The following is a 27,149-nucleotide window of genomic DNA, read 5'->3' on the forward strand; positions in this document are numbered from 1 at the left end:
TGTTTTGTATAAAATTTGTGTCGTTTTTACTACTTTCAACATTTGTTTATGAGCTAGGTGTAGTGGTACGACATACATATACTTCATTATACAAACTAATTTTAGCTCATAGGCCACTCAATTTGAAATGTATCATTTGAAATCTGTATGAAACTGCTTTCTCAGCTTAGAGGCCAAAGCCGCTACAATAAGGATGTATGCTGGCCTTCCTGTATTTTACTTACAAGCTAGTAAAACTAGACCTTTACACGCTCATTGTTATTATAAATACATATCATCTCACGGAAACAGATACAAAAGTGAGCGAAGGTAAGCGAGAAAATAGAGAGGCTATTATTTAACCTACAGAAGAATGAATCATACATATTTTTAATCACTAGCTTACATATTATAATATTTTTACAATTTTTGTGTTATATTTTTGCCCTTTGTGGAATGTGTCTGTACGGAAATCTGTTAGATTACAAACAGTGGCGCTTATATTTGCTACTTACTGTTTAACATTACAATAATATTTTCATTAAGGAATAAAGATTTAGAGGATTTTTAAACAAGAAAGGACGCAAACATAATTCAAAATTGATTCCAGTAATTGATGAACCGAATCATGAGTGTTTATTTATTTTTGTAGTATTGGAAGATTTTATTATCATTTTATTTTTCAAACTGAATGCTTCTGGACTGTGTTTGTTCCTAGTGCCTTTAGTAAAGCACGAAGTTTAATACCCCGACACATAGGCAGGAAAGACGGGAAGACATAATATCTCCATTTTTAATGTAGAGATGCAGAGTGACCAGATAGTAAAAGTTTCCGCGACCACTTTCATTATTGCACAAAAAAGGGTCCCTTCTACAGTAATCGCTAGAATTTGAAATGCATGAGCAGACAATGTATGGCCCCACCGACAACGTCGATGACGGTAAAATGAAGGAAAAAAGAACCTCGAAAGAGACGGTTGGGTTGCGAAACGGATACCCCATGCTTATGAGGGAAGTGTGCTTGCGAAAGATGACCAAATCCGTGCAATCTTGGTGAAAGGTTGAAAATGGCAAATTTTGAGATTGGCTTTATGATAATGCAATTTTGCCGCCCGGTCGGCGCTACTTTGGCTACCGCGTTTGCCGCCTGGTGGATTGCGGATCGCGCGTTGGTTTGCCGCTGAAGTAGCTGACAAACTGCTAACCGTTCGTGGTAACAGGGTGCCCTCGTACTGGTGGAAAACAAATTCCACGGATCGGTTTGATTAAATGGATCACGATTGCTGTTTCATTGAATAAAAGGTACTCATATACACACACACGCTGATACACATAAAAAATTATAATGGTAAACGAGATCAAAATCTCGCAAAAAAAAAAATACTCTGGCGTGGCAGGAGCTTGGTTTGTGCACAATGGCGGCTCTAATCGACACATCAAAGCAGAGCAGTGTGAAGGGTGGTGTGTTGCCCACTAGCACCATTTTATGCACCCCGAACCAGCCACCGTCAAGCAAACAGGTGCGCGTTTGGTCAGTGTTCCCCCGTTCCAGTTCGTTACGCTTCGGTAGAGACAGTTAGTAACGCCTACCCACGTGCTGCTACTACACCCGCAACGCAAACACACGCGTTGCAGCCCCGCGTGTGGATTTGGCATGTATTTTATGGCTTCTGTTATTAATCATCACAAAGCACTCGTACCGGAGGATTGTGTTCACTAACAAAAGCAACACCTACCGCAGAGCAAACTGCAATTGGCACGTTGCAGCTCCACATTCATTCGGCGATTCTGGGTGGGAGGCAGAAGTACGCCCGGACGGCTCTGCTTAGAATTGTGGGGGTGGCTATCCCTCCCCCAGCTAGGGGAGCTGGAAGCGCTTGTGCAGGTGGGTACTGAACGAAAGGGCTCACTGTACGATTTCGTGCCTGGTCGATGCAGCACGTACCGTTGACGGCAAAACGCATGCGTCGTTTCACGTGTTAGGGATGCATTATGCAACAATACCTCGACAGCAATCGTCAAGGTGGATCTTGGGTAGTTGGTAGAGGGCTGCCGTGATCGGTTTAGGAGCTTTGCATAAACTTTAACGAAACAAATTGAAATGCTAGCTAGATCCAAAAATGGGGCGCTATAACGGGCTGGAAATGGAGTCATCGCGATAAACCATGACGTATCGTGTGTAACGTGTGGGATTAATGTGTGTGATTCATGGATTGTTGTTCTAGCTACGGTCTTGGTGCAATTGAACAATAAGAGAGCAGCTAAGGCATTAGTTGTGTGTGAAATTGTGATCCAATTACAATTGCAGTTTTGCAGTGACATTACTCAAAAAGGCTAATAGTTTGGTGGGAACAATGTAATCCATATTTCTTTTCAAGGGATATTTAGAGTTTTATAAGAAATCGGGTCAGCTTAGTAATTATGTATGTGTAGCCTACCAACCAGTCAACAAACAAATTTGTCTGTAGGTCTGTAAGTATTACGACTGATAGGAATATTAAATTTGTAAATAAATATCCGAATAATTAGCCAGCTTGAAGGATGAGAGAAAGGGTCAAATAAACGTTCTACAGGAAACGAAGAAGCCCCCTGCAGAGTCGTGCTAGTTTAAAAGCTGCTAAATAATATAAATGTCCCCTAAAGTGTTTAGGACGGTTTCTGGCACAAACGAAACGGGAGGTATTCAGGGAAAACAAATAATGGCAAAATTGTTTTTTCTTCTTCTTTTGTATTAACGGAAGTCACGGCAAACCTGCACCGGTTGTGACGGAAACGATTCGACTGGCGGCTAGTTATGATCGGTCTGTTCTCTTCGAAGCCGCCGATTGTGTTTTATCGTGCCATTGTCACTCGTTGGGTCCGGGCGTCAGGCGGCTTTGCTTTGCTTAACTAATATGACACGGTGAGAATAAATTACTGGGACTTTCATTGACACTGGGCTGGCCTTAAATCTATTGCTCGCACGGTGCGAATAATCATATACACACACGGAAACATTGTCAAGCGTTTCCGTTTTGCCGGTCCGATCGTCTGACCTTTCAGCTCGGGTTATAGGTACAGCTCGAGGGCTGTCTGCTCGTTGAAGCCCGTGTGAAGTAGATCGTTGAAAGGGTTCAACGAGTCCAGATGACTTAGCGGGCTCAGGCAGGGTTCCGACAGCTGCAACGAGTCAGCGTCCGACTCTAGGAACAATCCAAACTCTAGCCCATCGTTCGGTACCACCGATTGGCTGTTGGTGCAGGCAAAGTTGTGCGATTTCAGTCCACCCGGTCCGGTAGCCGTGGTCAGCGGGCTAAGGCACGGCTCGGACAGGATGAGTGAGTCGTTGTCCGACTCCAGCACCGAGCACAGGTCAACATCCATACCAAGTGGGTCGGGTCGGGACGAGTCCGATAGTAAGCTGGGCGCCGTAAGTTGAATGTTGTCATCGATCTTTTCAAGCGCCGATGAGTTTGCGATAGTTTTCCGCCCGTTAGTGCCTGCTGCAGCCCGTGACCTAGTGTTGTTGGAGGTGGAGGTGGTTTTCTTGGAGCGACTATTGCTGGACGTTGTCTTTTTGGCTGACGTCCGCTTCCGCGGGCTGCTAGTAGACGACGAAGAGGAGGTACCGGATTGTTGCGAGTGATTTTTGGAAGAAGCTGACAAAGGCTTTGCATCCACGGCCGGTCGCGCTGGCGATACGGCAGGAGACGACGACACGTAACCCAGACCGCCCATCTGGTAGCCTCCTTCCAACAACAGCAAACCCTTCTGCATCACTTCCCGTTCGATCTCGTTGTGGTTCACCATATCCAGTTCGTTGTTGTTTTCGAGCGTACCTGGAGTACCGTGGATCATGTCACTCAATATCCGGATGTACTTCATCGCCAGCCGTAGCGTGGTGATCTTGGTAAGCTTTTCACTAGATGCCGCACTGCCGCTGCACTGGGGAGAACTGACGGGGGAACTGGTACCGCTTGTACCGGCCACGGCTACCGGCACGGCACGCCTGAGGTTTTCGAACGCGCTGTTGATTTCGCGCATACGACTACGTTCCCGTGCGTTCGCTGTTTTCCGGCGGTATTTGCTGAGGGGAGCTGCTTTGGGTTTCGGTTTTTCCTTTGGCGCTGCCTTCTCCTTGGTGGTGGTGGTGGTTTTCGTCGTCGTTTTGCTAATGGTTGCCGTCTCGAGCGTGGTGCGACGTGACTGTCGTTGACGGAGCGAATACTTTTCATCTTTCTTAATTTCGGACACGAGCGAACCGGTCCCGTCCCCCATCAGATGATGTCCGACGTAGCCGCTCTCGTTGTGGTTGTTGTTTGCATCGGCCATCGGTGCTTCCATCGATGGTTGCTGGTTGAAGGTGATCGCACTGATCGACTCTATATTGTTGTGGCGCATCGTGACCCATATGCTAGGTATCCTTTACACAATCTTGAACTAAAGTCTGCAAAAGAAAAAAAGAAAACGTCTAGTAAATAAACTAAAAAATATATTTAAGGAGCAACAATCATTAATGTTATCGTTCACAATAGAAATACCTCAGTGACGTTCTTAGAATATTCTCTGATTGCTAAAGCCAGGCAAAAGCATTGAGTCTATAGCACTTTACGTTATCTTCTGTCATCAGAGGCATGGCAAATAAAGATCAAAACAACCTTCAGGGTAGCAGCAGGAATGTCAAAACCTCCTTTTTCATTCCCGCAATCCATATGAAAAGAACCATGAAAAGGGCTCCATTGTGCGATGTATTCAAATTCCTTCTATTCCCCAATGACGCCAATGCCTATGGGCCCTTGCGTGACAAATGGGTTTCTCCCGTTCGAAACGGCAAAAATGTTCGATTCGAGCAACTTGTAAATCATCAGTAACAATTGACCGTCTCTTAATCCGGCAGCCATTGGAAGCTGCTTTTTTGCTGCTGCCTTTTCTCTAGGCTACAGACACTTTCTCATGATGAATTATGAAGCCATGGAACAGGGAGGGAACGGAAAGGCCCCAGCTGCTGTATTCGAATGCTTTCTTCCAGCAGACGGCATAATCGGTCCCTGATGGACTGGTTGTTTCGGGCTTAAACCCCTCGCCGCTGACACTTGACACTCGCCATATTGATATGATCGGCCACCTGAAAAATGCTTGCGGCAGGAACGGAAGATCCCGATGGTTCGCAAACAAAGTTCACCGGGGCCACAAAGATTAATGACTATTGACATCGGGAGGTCATCTACTATACGCGACGGTGGGAAGACGTGTACAGTATCAGCTTTATCGTTTTGCATTCTGTGACTCAGTGCTGGTGGTGGTTGTTTGGATGGAAGATTGAGCAATGACTTATAATTACTCGATGAGATGAGATGTAATGTGAGCCGAATTGAGCATTAAGTTTCCAAGGAGCAGGTAGCAAAGAGTCATCCATTAACCTTCGAAATTTTTGGCACGCCATTGAAAGTTCCATCTTAGTACTTCACCCACATCAGACACTCTTACCAAAGATGTCTCAGGAGCTATATGTGATATGCTGGAGATGTGTACACATTTAAGAAAAGCATTTGATTGCACAAATCATGTATTCAACAATAGAAAGTTAGTAAGACTTTTGTTCCAGTTGCATCTCGATGCTCCTACCGTATCTAACCGCAAGGGTTTTATTTTAGAAGCACACAATGCAGCACTACACAAATAAGCAATTTTTAGCTCTCATAATCGCAGTACAGTGTGGTTTGTGTGGTTACTTTTGCTTTGTTTCTTTGAAACAAAAAACCCATAAAGTGGCCCAACTGAGGACGGCAATGTCGGGGCACGTGATGACGCGTCAAATTAAGATCCGCTATAGTCGGCAGCCACAAGAGCAGACGAGACCCATCCAACCGTTTGTGGGTTGTTGCAGAGAGAAAAAAAAAAACGCTCGACTAATAACTGGCCGGCCCATTTTTATGCATAAAGTAGGGACAGCAAAAGCGGGCAAAAAACTGAAGCTGAACACAAGCACTCTCTGTTGTGGTTTTTTCGTGTCTGTTGGGCCGTACTGTGACGCCCTCTACATGCGGATCACATTATTCTGCAAAGAGGTGGTCGATTCAAGCTGAAGTGGTAGTTGATTGGGTAAGGAGAGGACGCTAGCATGTTACATGAAGTTGTGACGCGTGTGGTAATAGATGAATGAAGTATCCGGATAGAGGGTTCTGTTTGCATGGTGCGAAGGTGAACAATACAATGCATCTTATCCTTGGGTCGGAATCCGTAGTATGAAAGCAGGATTTGTTTTAAAGTGATTGCTTGAAGTGTTTCGCGACATTTTGCAAGCGTAAATCGCACCCGCAGTGGGTTGGTTTGTTTTAATGTGTTGATGTTACCTGATGTTACCAATATAATGTTTGCCAGGAAGAATATTGAAGATTATCTTCTCTTCTGTTTTTCGATTATCTTCGTTCAACTTTTATAACCTAAACATGTATCTAAATTTTCCATTTCAAAAGAAAATGAATGTGTGTATAAATTTATGTGCTTGATCGATCTTGGTTTAGTAAAGAGATATTGACAAATTTATACTAACAGCCTATTTCACACCAACCATACACATACGCCGTTCAATTGGTGTACAGAGTCAACATCGACTTTGAAAAGACCATCAACCAATAGCTTCAAAACAAGTTGTCAACTTGCTGATCTTTGTAGTGCCTGTTGAAGGACTACTTTGAGCTGGAAGCCTGGGCAATTGATCAAACGAATACATTGGAAGGTTTACTACAAGCGCCAGAGCACTCCGATGCTCCGATATCGCAGCACATGTCAGTTGCCAAACAGCAGTTTCCAACACTAATCGAATCAAGATCGCAACGTTCACGGTAAAGCTTCTCACGACTAAGCGTTTGCCATGCGACGACTTGACATGTCCGTGCCTACTTTACCATCGATCAACCGCCGAAGATGAACAATCTACGGGCTACGTGATGTTTGACGGTAGGAGCCGAAGGCACTGTTCTAATCGCGAACCGTAATAAAAATGTAACTCCACTGCACAAAAATGGGAAGGTAAGTACGATCATTGTGGTTGCTGTTCGTACGATCTGCGGTTTGCCGAAGATGCTGAAAGGTACTGAGGTTGCAATCGATGAACGATGGCTAACGTTTGCAATGATTTCTGATGTCTTGTGGTTACACTGGTTGCACCATTAAATTCATTGCGGCGGTTATTGCTGTTTGTGGCTAGCTAATCGTAGTAGGATGCTGCTACCGTTTTGGACAGTTTACACAACTTGCTGAATACATACATACACGCATGGTGCATGGTCATACGAAAATGTCGTTCCTCCCGGAATGGTCAACCAGGTTCGACACCGGAATTTCTTCACTCATACATGCCGTACCGTGTGACCTTAGCTGGAAGTAGCAGGTTTCCTGCTGGGTTGGTTCTTCCAACGGTGGCACAAACTTATCTCTTTGGGGCAATGACTCCGTGCCTTACTCGAGGCCTTCGAGGTGCTGTAAAAGGATGCCCGCAACGGGACTTGAACGGACGAAGACTTGCGGTGGAGTGGTAGGCGTTTGCGTTCTTGACTCAACACAACTTGCTTTCCCGCGTGGGTTATATTGAATTGCGATCGCCGATACTCGTGGACTAATCATTTTCTGACTCTTCCCGTAGCATTGCAACAGAATCCTGTGTCGATAGCGGCTACGGCGATAATCGGGCGAATCGCCAACCGGAATCTGGTGTCAATTTTTACTCGTCACCTACGGTGCGTTTGTTTTTACTGGATATTTTTGCAAGTGATCGATCGTTTGGACCGATCAAACGCAATCGATACTGTCATTTGACCGACTCGAACGTATCAATCAAATACACGTTAACCCTGTATCAATAGAGCGAACGTGAACGTGACAACGGCACGCAACGGTTTGTGTGTTGCTATTCTGTGCCATTCTTCTGCACGCGATCGGAATGCTGGGAATGTTTCACAGTTATGGCTCGAGCGTTTGATACACTTTTTTCTGCGATATATGCATAGTGTCCTTGGAGATTAGAAAGTATGCTTTTCCTTAGTGTGATTTTGATTTTCATTATCTGGAATTGATTGATGTGTACATGGCAAAGAATACGGTGAAACTTGTAAATGCTAGGAAAGTATATTCGTGGGATCGATTTGAAATTGTGGAATGAAGTGTCTTGACTCATCGAAATGGTTATAATATAATATGATTAAACTGTATCATCTAATATTGTTAATAAAACATCGTTACAACTTTTACCTTTCATATGAACTCCATACATAAAATATAATACATGGGCATTGTGTGCATATTTCTTAGGAATATTACACTAGACTTGCTTGGGAATCATTGTTCAATTTTTGTCTATGTCGCATTTTCGCCTTAAATTCGCGTTTGACTGTAGTAATATGTTCTTGAGACCGTCAGCTGCCAATAAACAATGCACGTAATATTGGCGTTGTTGGGGCTCGTGTGGAGATGGACAATTTTGTTTTCTTTCAAAAACTCGCTGCTTAAGTTGAACGTTTATAATGAAACTGCTCGTTACTGTTCGCACTGACACCCCGGACAAGCATCATGCATGTCACACAAGCTCGCAAACTTGACATCAGAGCATTCAGCCAATGTTTGGCGTTTGCCTGTCGCGCATTGCATTTCGGGGAAGGCTATTGTCGGTGCTAACCGACTTCTCAACCAAATGTGCGATTTCCATCTCCCAATGGAGGCGACAGAGGCAATAGTTGCTGCAGTCATAATACCGCAAGACAGTTCTACAGAAATCGATAAAATGTGATGCTGTCTTTAGACGGTTCTGCCAAAGTGATGACGATCGCTCCCGACGGATGTCATCCATGTTAACCGCACCCATGCACGTCTGTAAACGCATAGCAGCATGCATACAAAGTGCGAAGGGCTGAGTGGGATTTGACGAACCGCGCCTTATTTCGCACCCTGATTGATCGCTGCACTAGCACCCGGTCACGGGAACGTGCCCACTCGGACTCGAGGCTGGTGCGAAGATTTTATGCTACGACTGCAATTCCTGGGAAACGCAAACAGAGGACACACTGTGGCCGTGACGATCGAGGATGACCAAGCGGGAGTTCCCGCGTAACCCACATTTCGGCGCTGCGGTTATATTATTATCCAGTGCTTGCATCAATGTCTGGAAGAGATTTAAGCATTTGCGGCACATTTTGAGACACGTTCCTATCCAGCAGGTCAACATTCGCATTGGAGGTTGACCGCACGGCTCACATTGGCGGTGGCTGCGTACAGGGAAAATAAGCGAGGTTGAGCAAACCTTGTAGTCTGCCGGGCCAAGTCACGACCTCCCGCGTAGAAAAATATGTGAAAAGACGTTGAGTGAATATCAATGAGCAAATAAAATAAATGAGTGGCGTTATTTTTATGCACTTTCTGTCCAATTTAATTAAAAGTAAATGTATGTGTTACGAAATGGTACATCCCGATTCGTTAATTACAATTATCTAAGAAAAGTGTGTTTTTTACGTTAAATATCATTCGAAAAATTACATGTTGACGTACGATAATGAACGATAAATCAATGAATTTTGTACAACTAAAACTCCATTTAAGTATGCTTTTGCTTTACAATTAAAATTATGAAAGTTCAATATCAGTTAAATTCAACGGCTCAAAGTAATTTAGTATTTCGCTTGTAGGATAAATTTCTGTAGCTATGCTTGTCATCGAAATATAAATGATCTGCTTCAATTCAATTCTACTGAAATATTTGATAACGATATATAGAGTCAATAGAACGAGAAAATAAATATCTTGTTTTGATGATAATTCAAGTAATGAGCCATTAACAACTGTTGTGTTTCTCTAAAAACAAATCTAAAGGAGATATACATTCAATATATCCTCTTGAAGGCGTGCCTCCATTTTCTCACTTCTAACTACACGCTTATTAACAAAATGACACATGATTTATTGACATCATTTGGACAAGTAGACGGGCATTGCGCTTAAAGCCTGCGGGATAAGCGAGAAATCGGCGCAAGAATTTGAATTTACGCATTGGACATGCAGGCGCAGATACCGGAACGACGGTGTTCGCAGCGCAGAATGCAAGCCATGATTTAACGGCCATCGGGCATGGTGCAGCAATTGACCACGGTCAAAAGGATTGTTGATCGTACCTCCAACATGAGCACGTGCGTATCGTGTAATTGCAATTTTTGTTGTGTTTCTGATGCACCGGTGGGAGTCGCTTGGGGAGCAGCTCAACTTTCATCAGATTTTCCCTGTGGTACAGGGTCCGAGAATGCACCCATGCGCTGAGAGATAAGTTTAGCGGGCTGTCGGTTTCGGAGAGCGCATACCGCCTTTGGAAAGAGCTGTCGAAGTAAAGCACTTTCAGCCGACCAAAAGGCAAGACGCATTACGCGTCAGTTGATGAACGCTTTGCTCGGAATGCACCAGTGGCCCTTAAACCCTAGCTGTGCGATTTATGGAACCCTCTCACGTACGCCGCGCTGCCATCGACGACAATCGACGACATTTTCAGATCGTGTCAAGCTGATTGGAACGCGATGTATGGTAAAGATCATCTTTACTGCACGCGGTACGCCTTTGAGTGTTGTCGTTTCCGAAACGGTACACGCCAAAGAAGAATGTTCGATGGAAGATTATGAACGTGTGTCCGATTATGTTGCTGTACCGCTTTGTTTTAGAAATTATTATTTGGAAGTGCTAACAAGATTTTACTAAAACCACGAGGTGTTGTCAATCGTAAAGCCCTTCGTTAGCTATTTGTAAGCGTTTGCAACCATGCAGGGTGTTACCAAGCCACACCTTACTTAGTGGCGCGTCTTGCTTATCGACCTAATGAAATCACCAAATTACACGCTCTTAATCAACTTCATGGTGTGTTTGAATTTTATGTGACGCAGCACAATTTTCCGAGATAAAGTGATTAAAGATCACCAAACAGCAGATCAAGAGATTAAACACCCATTTGATACGGGCAAGCCGTCTCGAGCGCAACGACAAAGAGCTCGAGCGAAACACTTTCCCAGCCACTCCATTAGGGTGGTTAATGAAGAAATAAAATTTTAGCGTCAACAGACACGAAAGCAACTTCCTTGCGGTCTAATCTGTGACAAGGGTTACTTTCCCACAGTGACAGCTAAAATCTACAAACCCTCTTAGCAAGGTTGCAGCGATCGCAATCCTATTCAGTGCCGGACAGCGACAACTACCGCTGAGATAATTTGGATTACGAGCTGGATTGGAAGATAAAGCTAGGGAAAACGAAGCCAACGATCGGGTGTACATAGCCAGTCGGTGTGCTTTGTGCGTCTGGACGTCTGATGCTTTGTGTGTGATATCATCTACCGACACTGGCACCTGTGTCTAATGCGGTTTGATTGAGATATCAAGGCGATGAGCCCAGGGGAACAGATTTTCAACCAGAGACCAATCATGAAGGATGGACAGCGCTGATATAATGTTTGGGTCATCGTGATACACTGGATGGATAGACGGCAATGAATACTGTATCTGTTATTGAGATATTTTCGCGTTAAGACGTTAGTGACAGTTGCTCTTACCGATGGCTGATTTTATCAACGAGCCTGTCAGCTGTAGGACATTACTGCAAGTACACAAGGAGAATTGTAATGTACATTTTATTTTTATGTTAATTCATTTTTTTCTTCAGAAGTAGCAAGGTTCAGAGGATTTTAGTTTATTTTAAAAGGGTTATCCAATTATCCAAAATACATAGCATCGCGATGCATCCCATTGCAGAGCGATAAGTAAGTACATAAATGCATAAGCAATCGCTACAGCTTTTTCAAAAATGTTACACACGTAAAATACAAATTATCTGACTATCAACGCTGACCATCGTAAAAGGCAAAATGAAAGATGGGTCTACTCACGACAGCAAACAAACCCGTGCCCTACATCACAATTTGCGAGAACGTCCAAGCTTTCCGTTTGAAATTGACAGAAAAGGTTTCTAAATTATTACTACACATCAGCAATTAAATTAATTAAACATTTGCAGCCAGTGCGTTGAACGCTAATGTGGTGATTCTAGCCACTCGGTGTTATTAATATTGATGAATCTCCTATTTGGAAGAAATTTTCTTCCCATCTTGTGTGGGTTATTTAGGTTGGAGATGGGATGGATTAAGATCACCAATAAATCAATATGATTTTAATTAACCTCAAAGGGCGTTGATTAAAGTGGAAACCTTTCGGTGTCCAATTTGCGAATCACCCCACACTTTCACGGCCCCAGGAGCTACTTTGAACTGTTTCTTGTACACCTTTAAGTTTCGCTCTTGTTCGAGCGATGGTCTACTCATCCCGTGCCGAACCATTAACATCGCCTCTAAAATTGTGTGTTTGGTCTGTTTTCCCCACCATTAATGGCATCTCAAACTGATCGTTTTTTATCCACCGTGCAGACAAGTGCTAAAAAGGATGCCCTCCGGAGAATAAAAACTCTGCAAAGTGAACGGACTTTCTGAAGTGACCGGTCGGTTTTCTTCCTTTACAAAACCACGGTAGCAACTTTGTCCCGGTGTCTTGGTACGATTGTTTGGTGTGGTATGTGTGTATGTGTGTGTGTATTTGCCGATGTTGGGTCGCTGAAAAGTTGTCGTCGCAGTTGTCATCCTAAATCAAAGCTGCAAATGCGTTTGCGCGAAAACTGTACGTCGCTTCTGGTGCGGCGTTTATCGTGCTAGCAAAGGAGTTGGGTTGTCAAGACGAACGAAAAAGGAGGAGAGAAAGAGTTAAAGTTTCGGTTTACGACATTTTTTTGTCTTGGTTCCCTTATTAGAGTAAAAGGACCATGCGACAGGTGAATTTTTCGGAAGGAAAGTAACAGCACAACGCACAAGGGGTCCGAACCGATCCATCGATCTTGGCCGCTCGGAGGCCATCTACAGCTCGGCAGCGAGTGGCAATTAAAGGCGAACAACATTTCGTTGATCGTTGTTGCCACTTGCTCGTCGGCTTTAGGTCTACTCACCCAGCCTCTACGTTTGCGGTATGCAGCGTGTTCGCTAGTGTAGCGCGATGGAGCTACTTTTTCTTCGACGTTCGTGCCAGGCGGTGGTTGATAAAAAGGCTTTTTTGCTTTTTTTTGTTGTACGACGGACCCATGACAGAGCTGTGTAAAACATGTGCTCGTTCATCAGTTATCGTGGACCACTTGCAAGCATCATCCTCTCTCCCAGGATAGGAAGGTGTCGGCGCTAGGATCAACTTTTTTTGGGACAGTTTTTCTAACTACAACTAGCCGCGTGTCTACTCGCACTGTGTGCACTGCAGGGAGCAAAAATTGTATCAAATTTCAATGATCTTTTGCGACAGCAACCGTTAGCAATCATAGTAAACATGACAAACGTGATCAGTGACTGTCGAATTACTTTCACATAAATAGGAAATTAAAGCAGACATCGGGGCTGCTGGAACAATTTACACTACCTGGAAAACTGCTGCCGGTCTTATTACTCAACAACCATGGTCCTAGATTTGCTTTGGGAGCATTGGTCGCCTTAACAAGAGCACGATAAAGCAGCAGGAGACGAATATTTGGAACAACATATATAGGACGCCCGGGGCAACAGTTTCTATTGATGTCTTGCTTCATTACTGCTAACAACAGGCCAAGCGTTTGATGGTTGGTTTTCTATTATCGAGGCCATCCCTCGACTATGCTCAGTTATGCCTGCGAGCATGCCTGGTCTTGAGTTATAGTTATCTTGGAATCATTTATATCTTAATTATTTGGTATGATTCTTTTTGGTCGTTTCTGCACCATAAAACTTGATTTGCTCTCCATCATTGTTTAATTTTCCTAGGCACATTAAACACACGGTCGATGAGTGCAACCAAGGCCCTTTGAAATGGTTGGAAAAGGGATTGTTTCTTTACGAACCTGTTAAATGGATAATTATACGTCATTTAGCTGCAAGTGGATAGTCAATATCGATGAACCGGTTCCATGGTTTGTGGCATTATACCCAACCATGATACCATTACTATTCTACATGCATTACAACTATGCATTCATTTCTCACCAGTTTCCGTGATCTTTCTCCGTACCCTTAGGGTAATGAGCATGTACCATCTTTAGAGTCCCAAAGCTTCCAGCTGTTTTCAAATTCCTATTGGTAGGTGATTTGGTTACATCGTAGTACGATGATTACTACCCTGCGGGTATCGTAATACTGGGGTATTCATTCATTAAAAAATCATCAATGAAATTAAATCATTTTCGTCCACTGTTGGGCTAGATTACCATAGCAGGTGATTGTGTCTGCAGAACTGATTTAATGCCGACCGATTTAAAGACCTGAGGCGAGAATCAAAAGTGTGTGGTACGCAAATTGGTTTTGCCCTCGAGGAAAACTTTGTTTTGGATGTGATAATTCGTTTAGTGCATTGCTTATTCTATTGCTACATACTTATGCCAATCAACTGTTTGTGGTGAATTGGAGAATGTCACCTTTACTGTACTAATTTAATCTTGCTGTACTGTATTTATTTTTAAAATTTACTCTGTGTTAAAATTTATTTCCAGTAAAATAAGAAATGAATCTATATCGATTCAGTTTGATATATTTTATGCAGAAATTCATTTAAGTGACATTTTTTTTATCTTTAAAGTAATAATTGTGCAGTCTGGCTTTCCACTACAGAATGTGGTCACTATTAGGTTAGATATCGCCATACGTAAAATCTTCCTTTTATGTAAAATATTACATCTCACAACATCGCCTTGCTTCATAATTGTTCCAACACCTATATTGCTTGTTTTCATTATATCTATACTTTCCGCTGATAATCATTCCAATAAAATACTTTTTCTGACATTTCACTGATTGAGTTCAATTTGTGTCGTTAAATGTGTGTAATCTTATTCTAAAAGCTCACAAAAGCTCACCGCTTTACACTATGTTATTGTGCACAAATATTAGCGTACGTTAAAAAAAGGAATGCTTTCTCCAAACCAAATGTGGAAAGTGTTAATCGACCCACTCAATTTCTTTCGACGCCCACCGCACCCAGAAAATCTCAGTGGTCGCACCACCGCTCGGACAACAATTATTGCTATCACACTAAAAAGGCATTTGCTTTATTTTTTATTTTTTATTTTTTACTCTGGTAGTCCAAAAGTCGCCAGAATGGCATGATCTGCTTATATCGAAAGCATCGGCATCGGCAAAACGCGTTTTAATGTTGCTATACTGATTGTAATGAAGTATCATTACAAGATGTCGCGTTTCGTACATGGTCGTGGAAGTGTTGATTCGTTGGAGCTTCCGTTGGCCGTTTAATGTTTGTGTCTCGATTCCCATCGATGAAACGGGGCACTTAAATCAATTCCCCATTACCATGTCGTTGCAAAAACAGCGAAGTTGAAGAACAGCACAGCGATGGTAAAGATAAAAGAAACAAATGCAACGCGTTGAAAGCGTACACGTACAAAATCGAAGCTTCCCTTGCTTCCGGAATGTTGTGTATCATGGTTGGCCCAATGGTCCAACGCGTCTGACATCATCCATCCCATGTGCAAATGCTGTAGAACAGAAGTCAACTTTAAGGGTAAAATTCACACCTGGCCGTAAAAAATAACCTTTTTTTCTGGAAGTGGACATTTATTTTCGATGTTGGGAGAGAAACGAAAGAAACTCTACTTTTGGCGAAACTGTAGCGTTTTATGTAGTAGGCAAACGGTAAACATACCATTTTTGTTTTAATATTTGCTAACAATACACAAGGGACATAGATTGATGAACGACGAAACAGATAAACATGAAAATCAGTACGAAACGTAATGGGACACAGTTCGATAACCATGAGCGTGATATTTTAAGAACAAATATTGCGGTCAGAAAATACTGATTAATGCAGTAAACGTATCTCGGCTTATTATTGAATCCTGATGAGGTCTTGTTAAAAAATGTACATATTTTTATTTTGCTTAAATATTGCTAACGTTTCGGTGAATTACTTTATTGTTGAATGTTCGATGTGAGTTTAGGTAAAAACTCAAATGCTTTTTTAGGCACACTGCTTTATATTAAAGCTTTTATTTGTACCATGTGTGCTTTTTTTTCTTCGATTGCTTTTGTTTCACTAAATTATGCGTAGATCGTTAAGATAAATTCGATCTTAATTGCATTCCACACAGATGCAGATACAAATATTTGGCTGTCTCATTGTTTGATGATTTGCAAAGCCACCGTGCAGTCTAAAAGGTTTGCCCATGTGTGTATCGCTCAAATATGACATTTATCTTTCGTTTAGCAAGCAGACGGGCGAGCACGAGCCTCCCCCCAGGGGACAGCCACAATCGGACTCATTTAAATTCAATGTCGATGAGGTTCAATCCATTCGAGGCTGGTTCGCCCTGGAGCATCTAACATATTAGTGGCTCGTGGCACACGGTAAAGGGAACGCTTTTCCAAACATCGGCACCGAAATAGCCAACGCGCTGTTGATAGAGCCATCACAGTGGTCGCCATTTTTTCGACAGTGGAGCATGCCTACGGGGTCCTTGAGGTTTGATCCAAATTCGGTAATTAAGCTAAGTGAAATCGTTTAGTCAAAACAAACTGAAAAAGGGTTCGGAAATGGACTAAAGCACCACTTTTGCTTTGCAATGCAAATTTCACGTCACTTACCTGACAACCGAAATGGTCCCCATTGGTGTGAAGAAAACAAAGGAAAAAGAAGAGAAGCAAAGTATCATTTGAATTGACACAATTCTTCACTACGACTGGGCTCTATTTATCTCTTTCACTGTCTTTTATTTGTATCTCTCCAAAGATTAGGAAATTGAAAATTATGTGTTCAAATAGCGATTTGTCTCGAAATCGAAGCTTTTATTTAAATGAAACAACAAATGGACCGAGCGATAACAGAAGGATTTACACCAATAAACGGATTTGGACGGCAGATGTTTGTTTAAGAGGCTAGCCTTAAATCTTGCCATGAGAGCGTTCAGTAGCATAGGAAATGGAATTTAAATAATCGCACTTCTCGACGGAGTCCCAATATTGGGGATAGCAACTTCGCACCTCATGTGTGAGAGTAACGCTGATTATGTGACGGGGAGTAATTTATGTGAGAAAGATCCTTAAATCTTCAAATTATTCCAAAACCGATTCAATCTCGGAGGTATTGGTTGATATTTTGATATACACAGAAAGAGCTTTATGAATCGACACATACAAAACGAAAGGTGTGATAAAGGTGCGCTAAGGCACAAAAGCGATAACTTTTTCTACCGATATCTGAAGAACTGCAGGCTTACTACCTTTAGAAGAACATGTGCGAAAGTATTACGTTGTTTAAGAATACGCCGTTTAGAAATAGATATAAGCTTCCAATTATCTATTGAAACTGCTTTGATCACTTTGAATATCTCAATCGTAGAACTCAAATCAACAATAGGTTAATCTGCCTGCCGACATCATTTGGTACATCATTACACATCAGAACGAACATGTTTTTAAGTGGTGTGTTTCATGACTTCCTAAAGGAACGAACTTTTTCAGATTTTTCGAAGCAGTAGACTAATACACCATTTTGATTCAAATTACGGACAATTTCAAACTCCGGAAATTTAGCATGGTTTTATTGAATTTCTTTCTATCCATTTTCTGGCTATGGTATTTTTTTTAATTTTACAAGGTTTCCATGATGTTCCAGAATCAATTAAAATGTAATTGACCCCTAGTAGGCCCTGATGTCTCGATAACTATTTTCTGTCGGTTAGTCTATCACCGGAGGCATTCTTAGCATTAATTTCGTATATAATTTCTATTACAGTCGATGCCACCTAATTTTCTAAAGCCATTGATTACAGCTGAAAATATTGACTCACAGTCAAACATTGATGCCTTAGAGACAAAAAATGATGCGCACTGTCAAAAATTGATGCCTTTGAGAAAAATTGTGATACTCTTTCAAAAATGTGTGCCTTCGAGACAAAAATAGGTGACTTAGAGTCAAAATTTAACGGCAATGACTGTATCGTAAATTTAAAGGAAACCAAATTCGAAGAGGAAACCGACACTCAGAATTAGGTGTTCGGGCCTTAATAGATGTGAAGATTATAGAAATTCATAATATTTCTAGTATAATTATTGAAAAACCTTATTTTGTTGTACAATATAAAATGTTTGCCTTAGTTAAGTGAGTTACGCTATAGGTATAACCAATAAAATTTAGATTAGTAAGAAAATATTTCATGTCAAACATGCTTGAAGTATCTGTAATTCGAAGCAATACGGTACATATACTATGTCTAGATTAGCGTGTACTATGTGCTAGATTAGCACGCAGGTTTATTACGCTCCATGATCTCCGCTATGACATCAATAGCTTTCACCATTCAAACGACATTGCCACTTTCTTTAACCTTTGCCCCAAAGCCTTCCTGCCATTAGCGCATCAGCTTCTAATTAGATATAACTCGAGGTCGGCACCCGCCATCATTAGTCCGCTAAATGATGCCACGGCAGAAAATGGACCGTTTTATGAAAGCCCATAAAAGGAAGGCGATCGTTGCTCATCAGTCTCCAAAATGCTCCCCAAGCAACGGACTAACAGAAAAAAACTACTGCAGCCTACTCGTGTTTCGCGAAACTCAGCTTCGGTAGCAACAAAACTAATACGCGTGTGCGCTCTTTCATTAATCAAAACGATAGTAGACATTTCGGTTTTTACGGAGCGAAACGGGAGAAAGGTTTGAGGACACCTGAAACGGCCAATCAAACGCGCAGAAGCTGTGAACTAATTTTATGGCGTTGAACAATCTTTGGTGGCATACCCTGCGGTTAGCAATCCACGGTAACAGTTCGACACCCATTTGTCACACATTTTCCGCCCGATCACGGGTTCGGAACGGTTTGATTGGGGGTGATAATAATTTAATTGTCTGCGGTGACCGCATCGGCTACGAGTGGCGAGCATCCGTGGTCCGATTCCCTTCGATCGCGTCGAGCTTATTTCGATAATTGGCCCTAAAGAACGAGTGCCATGTTCACGAATCGATTGCTGGGCTCTCCGAGTCTGAGCTGGTAAAATTATTTAATTAGACGAATTAAAGCCTCAGTCTGGGAGGATTCATGTGATATTTCGCGGATTGTCGGAGGCAGTTCAAACGATACACTTTTCGAAGGAAGAGCCAATCGTTAGTGGAGTGTCGTGGTTTTGATTGGGATTTTATTGCCTCTAATTGGAACACTCATTTTGGAAGCTTAATTTATTGCCTGAGCGGGGTAGCTTCTGCCAAACCAAAATTTAAGATCGTCTCAAGTCGGAGGCCAAACAAACACATCGGAGACGGGGCGAGTTTTACATCATGGACGGTGGTTGTTGTTGTTGTTTGGTACGGAGAACTTTCCTGTGATGGAAACCATGCGTGCGTGCCAGGCGGCGGCCAAAAACCACGCGTTTCTGCTGGATGCGATGAAACAGTGAACAGCGCGGGTGGATGTGCAATTTAGATTGTCTGTCTACTTTTATCAGATAAAATTTAAAGCCCACAGCGGGAAAGGGATCGAATTCGGGATCGTAAAAACATAAACAACATCGTGATGCTTGGTGTAAAATGCGAAATTACGTAGTGCGTTGAGGAGAAATCCTCGCGCCTGTGCTTTGCAGCCACTGCAGACGTATGCGAACCCGTTCGCGGAGGTTTGGGAAGGTATAAGCCTGCTGATAAGTGCTGTTTCGAAAGGACCCAAAGAGAGGGCATCGGTATCGAATTCGGTATGGGGTGATTTGGGAATATCGCTAGGAAAAGGGCACTCACTCGGGCAGGAAGGCTGCAGCCAACAGTTGCATTATTTTATCCGGTTTTGTGTGCAGTTTTCGGTGCAAGCGAGAGGAATCCAAGCACTTGCTTACCAGGGGGAAGATAAATAAAAATGGCTTTCCGTTTCGTGCCGTTGACAGACAGTTGTTTTTAGCGACGTGCGACGTAACTGTACCACATTGGATCCAATAAAGCAAATGGGGTTCCAAAAAGGAAGAAATATTTATGGATTGTTTTAAGTGGTTTTATTGCACGTGCTCATTGGAGGCGATTAATACGATCATCGTGAACAGTGCTGTGCCGAAGGACGGCAAGTTAGTTCGTTTTTAATTTTATTAATTCTATCTTTAAATTCAACTTTTGTTTTTGCAGTACCTGGAATAGAAAATAAAAGCCAATCGGAAGCAATCGATCAATACGCCTAAATCCGGGATACAAATTGGAAGCTCCAAAATGTGTTCATGCTTATTATCAATCTAAGGTACGAAAATTTCGCCTCATGCTCTAATCATTAATTCCCGCGATGCTCGATCGTCTGGGTTGCCTCCGGTTTTGTTCGTTCTGTGTATGGCAACAGCAACATTCCAATCAGGTTTCAAATACCGGACCTCTTTTGCACTGCTTGTGACTTGGGTTTTGCATGGTGATGTAGCGGGAGAGAGGGAAAACACCTTACCATCGTACGAACGGCGACTGACTAGACTGCTTACGCACTTTTTTTTCTAAACGAAAGGGCTTCAAGCATGCGTAACGGAATCTCGTGATTGTCGCCACGATGGAGAGAAGCGGATTGAGGGTTACACATTTTTTAACGACCAGTGAGCCATCCACCTCCTGTTAGCGGGAAAGTGAACAAGTGAAGAAAAGGAGAGAAATAAACAACACCCCAAGAAAAAAAGAATTTATTTATAGCGTTTATCTTCTCCCTTGCAGACCCACGGACACGGTAGGTCGAAGGAGTTGCGTTATATTCCTTCCTCATTTCCGAGGCCAATGATTAATATTCACATGAAGATTAATGATCACGTCGCATGGCAAAACGGTCCAAAATCAGCGCCCGGCAGTCACCCAAACAATAACCCGCGCCCACAATTCTCCCGTACCTAAGGCCCACCACACCGCAAAGACAACATCCCGGACAGGATAAGCCTGAAGGTCTTTTGTTACGGTACGCTGTGCACTTTTGATGTGGCTCGTGTTGCACAAGTGACGGAGCCGAAGCCAATTCACCTGTTGCGCCATGGAATGGTAACTGCGGCGGTGTCGCTATCGTTACTACTACATCGCGCACGCACCGGCTATCTGCGTACTGGCGCCAAACACCGTCGAGTACGACCATGCAGTGTGTGGAATATGTGTGGGAGTTTTTTTTTGCCCGGGCGACGGTTTCGAGTGCCATCCTCTTGTGCTCATTGGGGCAGCACATATCAATTGAGCTGTTGCAGTGTTTTGCATTCGAGTGGACCCTAACGAATACGAATACGGTAATAAAGAAAAAAAAGAAGGGACAGACCCACCGATTACCTTGAAATATTGACCAAGAAACGATTGTCACCCTTGTGTCCTGGTTCGTGCGGGGCAAACAAGTGACACTGCACGTTTTGCTGACTGTGACTCCCTGTCAGAGTTTTGGGGCCTTTCTTTATGCATCTTGCATACCACCAGCAAGCCGGAGGTAGCTGAAATTTTCCAGAGTAGATGTGTAAAAATAAACCACTTGACACGCAGCGATTGAAAAGAGGTCGGTCGGGCGTGCGCTGATGAATGGAAAAGAAGGGCGACAGGATTTTGGGAACCTGCTGGGATGAAAGAGCACGTGCAACCTACACACCGACGCACCGGTACTGAAGGGTGCCATTAAGTCCTACATGCTCTGAGTGGCGACAAAAATGATGAATTGGGCTTTTAAATTCAATCTTGTTTTTTATCTGGGAACGAATTTCTTACGGTGATAACCTCCGCAGCATTTTAGCATAAATCTCTTCTCAATGTTTAAAAAATGGATTTTTCCGTAACGTACTTATAATTATAGCGAGCGAAAGCAATGTTACAGCAGTCTCATAGCAGTCGTCATTTAGTGTCTATTGGGAATGTACTGGAGATAAAGATTTCTTAAAACCGGTCACGCTACCCACTCTCCGTAGCGCCGGCACTTCAATTCAGCGGATCGGATCAATCGTCCCACACGCTCGATCGAACCGGTGGTCGGTTGTGGCGCGCACTGATCGCCAAAAATTGTACGCTTATCAGCCCAATACTTCATGTTTTGCAGACGGTGCACACATAAATTTCCTTTCAATCGGAATGGCAGAGAAATGTTGCTTTATTATTGCCTTATTTTGTTGTCGCTGGCATTGGTTCAAACACTGCGTGCAAAATACAAAGTTATAATTCAGTCTACATGTGGCAGTTTTGGCCTACGCTCGACCATGTCTTCTAAAGCTGTCATACTGGTTTTTTTTTATTATTTATATTGCTTCGCAAAAAGGAAACGCAAAAAACGAAACTTGGGTTGTGAGACGACACATGGTGGCGAATCGATCAGTCGATCAGACGAGCTTCGGCTATTTGTGTTCGTTTATCCTATGCAATGCTTCATCGGCTTACCAATCCGAGAGTATATTTTTTCCCGGTTTTAAATTTTCAATACTATCCTGTTCAGTGACGGAAGATGAATGAATGGGCCTATTCCAGAAAATGGTCACAATGCCCCTTTCCTTATGGCAACCAGTGGTGGACGCTTATTTCGTCTGACCAGCCTTAAAATCGCGCGGAACTGGTCATCAAATTAGTTGGTCAATCGTTGACGCGCCAGTAGCCTCAGGGTAGGTGCGCCGACTGCTCCAAATGGATTCGCAGAGCCCGGGCTACGCCGAAATGTTGCTCCAAATGCTTGAGCATGAATGATGTAGTTCAAACTGACAACCTCATTACTGTCGCAGCGAAGGTGTAAATTAGCCCTACTTAAGGATCTCGTGCGGCGCGCGGCCTGCAGGCCCTATCGCGTTAAATTCGTAAACCGTCCGGGTCACATGCAGTCGAGTAGATGGTATTAGTATGTGTGTGTGTGTGTGTGTGTGTGTGTGTGTGTGTCTCTGATCATGTAAGCTGCGGGACAGGGTCGGTAATTTTCTGCCATTTCGAACCTCAACTCAACTTAATTACGACAAAAACTACCCCGTCTACCTCTTGGAGGCCACTTGAGCCCCGTCTGACCTGTGCCCGAGTTCAGTGGGCAGCTGAAGGGCAGGAACAGCTAGAGACCGAAGGCGAGGGAGAGGAAAAAAACTGAAAAGAAGGCTGGTCACAAGTGTGAAAATCCACACTTGCCTGCGACGCGCCCGATTAACGCTGCCAACACGAACAGGTTCGTGGTGGTTTGTGCGTTCAAATCGCTCGATTGCTGTGGAGTTACACGCAGAAAGAAACATTGATCCGGATTCAGAATCGATCGAACTATCGACAATCACACCATCACTGTTTGGTCTGGTTTTCCACCGTCACCCTTTTCCTCGCTATTGCTCGTTTGATAATCAGCGTCCTAAAGGTGGAAACGCACATTGCTTGAGATCTCGCAGATCGTTAGCTGACAGCAGGCGTAACGGCGACAACGACAATCACATGCCCTAGAAGTCAATTAAACTCACTTCTAATTTTGTTTCACTTTGGTGAGCCCCCCGCTGATGCGAGAAGCATTTAGCAGAGTAGGTTTCGAAAAAAGGAAGCCATGGGCTGTGAGTAATTGTGGCTAAAAGTGTAATTCATCAAACTGCTGAGCAGATAAGCGTAGAAATTGGAAAAAAAGTGTTAAAAGATGTGTTTTCAAACATTATTTTCGACTTTTGTTGAAGTTCATGAAAAAAATAATTGATGGTAGGAAAATTTCGAAATGCTAGTTAATGAAATAAACTAATTATCTGGACGTATATGCTTTCTCAAAACTGTAATGCAACAAAACAATGTTCTCTTTTAGTGTTATTAAGTATCACTAGTCATCGCTACAACAAACCACACAGGAGTGGCTTCGTTGGCATACGGAGAAAAAAATGCATTCAATTAATGGTGCAACAATGTAGCTAATTAACACGCAACAAAAGCTGATCGGTCATCCGTGATGTGTATCATCGGGTTTTGACTCGTCTCAAAACCCTCCGGGCCTGATGACGACTTTAGTGTAGGCACTCCACAACTGCTATGATAAGAAGCTGCCCGGTCGAAGCTCAGCCTACGGGCACGGCCATGGATTGCCCTGAGCTTGTTCGGTGCGGGAAATAACTTCATCATCTTTGAGCTCTAAACCATTTTTACTGCCACATTCTTGAGCGCTACAAACCATACCGAGTACGGAAACGACAATGTATAGGGTTGGACGTAATAAACTGTTCGTCTTAGCATGCTCCGAACACTTCGTTCGTTCTTTGTGATACAGCAGTAGCATCAGTCCAATCCGCGCAAAATACAATACGCAAATTCCAAGAGGAGGAACGTTGCATTGGCTAGCGGTTTTGGCCCGAGCGGGGTTGTACGAAATCCCGAAAATTAAGTGAAATCAATAAACTCATATATTTTATTTTGCCACGGTACCCGTCGGCACGCTATCGCTGAATTAAAAAAAAAAGCTGCAGCGCGATACGATGACACGGTAATATTGCTCGTCTCGCCGACCCGCTTCAGGAATGCATGCGAAATGCATGGAGCTGATGCTGGGTCGGGTTTTATCAAAGTTTAATTAACATTTCACGGTGGCTATGTGGTATGGGCAAGAGATCGAGACGGTAGTACAGGACGGTAGAGCGCTTTGTATCGGGCGGTTAAATGTATGTACTTCGTTCCGTGCCTGCGGGCGGTACCAGAGACGGTACCGCCGAAGGACATCGGCGATGATGGTTTTGGTAAAGTGAGTTCAATTTTAAAGTTTTCCATTCGCTGTGTGAGTGTGTGTGAATGCGTGTTGGTTGAGTGTTTTCAAAAGCATATGAAAAATTTAATTCAATTACACTCCTGTTGAAACATACTGCCTCCGGCATTAAGACCAGGGAGTGTTTTTCATCGAAACATATACAAGCTATGATTGTATAATGTTTAAACATTTCTTTTTATTTTTGTTTTAATGTCATTTAAATTGGTTTCAATGCTAATATTTTGTGTAATCTGTACTTAAAAACTTATTTATTGTCTTTTGAATATAATTTCCATCGCCGAACTTCCATCGCCTCAATCAGCGGAGACATCAAAACAAATGAATTGATTTTATGGCGTATTGATGTACATTCAATCGGACTTTTAATGGGTCCATTTAATGTTACATTTAAGCAAATGCTGCACTGGGACTGCATGGTACGGCAGTTAATCGAACCCCAGATCGAGTGTTTTACCGAATTTATTGCTCGTTTTTCACGATCGCACTGATGCGTGATGGTAAAGCTAATGTAAACCGACACGGCACGAGCTAACGGGCTCCGCCGCATAACATTCGACAACCGTACCGCTACTAGGAATGGTTTGTAACATTATTTGTCACCGGTGGCAATTTGCCTGCTACCGGTTGCCGAGATACAACCTAACGATAGCGAGGATGTACAACTGATCGCACCCAGATCACGTTCTATTAATTGCTTATTCACCACATCATTTGTTCGCGCCTCGCTGTGCAGGCTTGCCGGCAACAGCTTGCAATCCATGAGCTAGTGTGCACACGGCCGATTCGTTTAGAAACGTCGCGTAGTGACAAGTTTCGATTTTTATTTTGCCTCGTGCCTAATGTCACCTAGAAGCTTTCCTAGCTACGTCCCACGTTCGAAGCACGAAGCGCATTAGCTGTCAATGGCGTCAACTCACATTACGGCATGGAAGCGTTGGTGGCATGATGGTAACGCAAAAAAAAAACCATAGGACAGCGCAAACAAAATACACACCCACGATTGGTTTTGAACTGACATTTGCGTCGCCTCATGATTGTTTATCATAAGTTGTTTATTTTATTTGTATGAAAGGGGGTAGAGTTTGTAAAGTTTGTCAGCTAACATTAGAGAAGGAGGGTAGGCTTGGATTAAAATAAAAATAGGAAACTAACCTGCCATAAAAATAATGATAAATCAGATGAACCACCGATTGGTTGGTGAAATCTGCCCAGGATACGTTTTCGTTTTACAGTGGGTTTTTTTACTGGCTATGGTTATACTTCTTTAAACTGAATCACTTTCACTTTCAGGCTTGTTACTTGAACAGCACCAAAATTGGCCTTGTATTTGGTTTGATCACGCACTTCTGTGTCACTTGCACTTGATCTCGATGTGTGAAAGATGGTTAAAATGCCAGAATCATAACACTCTGTTATCGTAAAACACTTCCGCTAAATAATTGCATAATCAAATATGATCGCATGAATACCGAACGGCTAATAAAATGCGTACTGATGGAGTAACTTCAACGGCCGCCTAAACAACGAAACCGTCCTATCGTTCAAACTAGCAATCTCCGACCTCGGCAATGCCCACACATCCATATCTTCGGAGAGAAAGACGCGAGTTCATTGGGCCCTTGGTTGTTAGCAGGCGCCTGTCACACGCGGGTCTCCAGAAATTTAATCAGTCGTCGGACTGGCTTGAGAGTTTTGTCAATGTGCGTACGTCTGCGAGCGTAGGACGACAGGTCGCACTTTTTGGATGATTTTTCTTCCTTCTCCTGCTCTGCTCTTCAGCCGACGCTCACATGCGTCTCGTAGCCGACGGCACAGCGGCAACAAAAACAAAACCCACTCGAAGTTTTTGTTGGTTTATTTTTTTTCTTCTTTTCTCTTTTTTTCACCTAAAGCCTCTATTTTACGGTTCACAGCTCACTCCATTCACCGGGTCACACTCACGCACGGAAGTTTTGCACCCCACGCACAAAAACATTCAAAACAACTCCAGACACACGGCCCGCGACCAAACGCGCTCATCAAGAAGCGCAAACAGCGATCAACATCATTTCGTGTGAGTGAAGATAGAAACAAGAAAACACCGTCAACCGAAAGCTCCAAATGCATGCGTGTACATGCGTATCCAGCACACGCCGCCTACGCCACGATGCGTTCGGTGCAGGGCTGCAAGGGCTGCCGTGCGAGGGCGCACCGTCCTTCTCGGGTGTATTTGATTGCCCTGCGCGGGCGCACACAGCGACGTGGGATGAATCCGTGCATCGAACGGAACGTACTGGCGAGGGCGCACTAACGCGTACGCGGATTGAGAGCCGACGGAACGCACGTGCTTGCCGCACGACGGATAAAAACGAACTGATCACAAGGGTCGATTCGAGCGGTTAGCTCGAGCCCGGCTGCTTCGGCATGGAAAGTGCTCGATGTGTATCACACAATGTGGTATGGTGGTTGCACGCC

At 43.3% G+C, this 27,149-nt stretch overlaps 1 protein-coding gene across 2 annotated transcripts; it reads right to left on the minus strand.

Annotated features, from left to right (window-relative positions):
• On the minus strand, positions 1–26,662 carry LOC120951119 (helix-loop-helix protein delilah). 2 transcript variants are annotated; one of them, XM_040369654.2, is made up of 3 exons: positions 25,848–26,662; positions 11,532–11,575; positions 1–4,405 (listed from the first exon to the last, which is right to left on the minus strand). In XM_040369654.2, the coding sequence occupies exon 3, from the start codon at positions 4,357–4,359 to the stop codon at positions 3,028–3,030; it is 1,332 nt and encodes a 443-aa protein (XP_040225588.2). In that variant the 5' UTR covers positions 4,360–4,405; positions 11,532–11,575; positions 25,848–26,662; the 3' UTR covers positions 1–3,027. The 2 variants fall into 2 exon arrangements, with proteins under 2 accessions (XP_040225588.2, XP_040225589.2); XM_040369655.2 differs by lacking the exon at positions 11,532–11,575.
• Positions 26,663–27,149: the final 487 nt, after the last annotated feature.

Source organism: Anopheles coluzzii, chromosome 2 (genome assembly GCF_943734685.1).
Source record: "Anopheles coluzzii chromosome 2, AcolN3, whole genome shotgun sequence".
Lineage (NCBI taxonomy): Eukaryota > Metazoa > Arthropoda > Insecta > Diptera > Culicidae > Anopheles > Anopheles coluzzii.

What these genes read in the sequence shown, in the direction of transcription:
- LOC120951119 (XM_040369655.2), bottom strand. Translation starts at nt 4,359, where the DNA reads ATGCGCCACAACAATATAGAGTCGATCAGTGCGATCACCTTCAACCAG.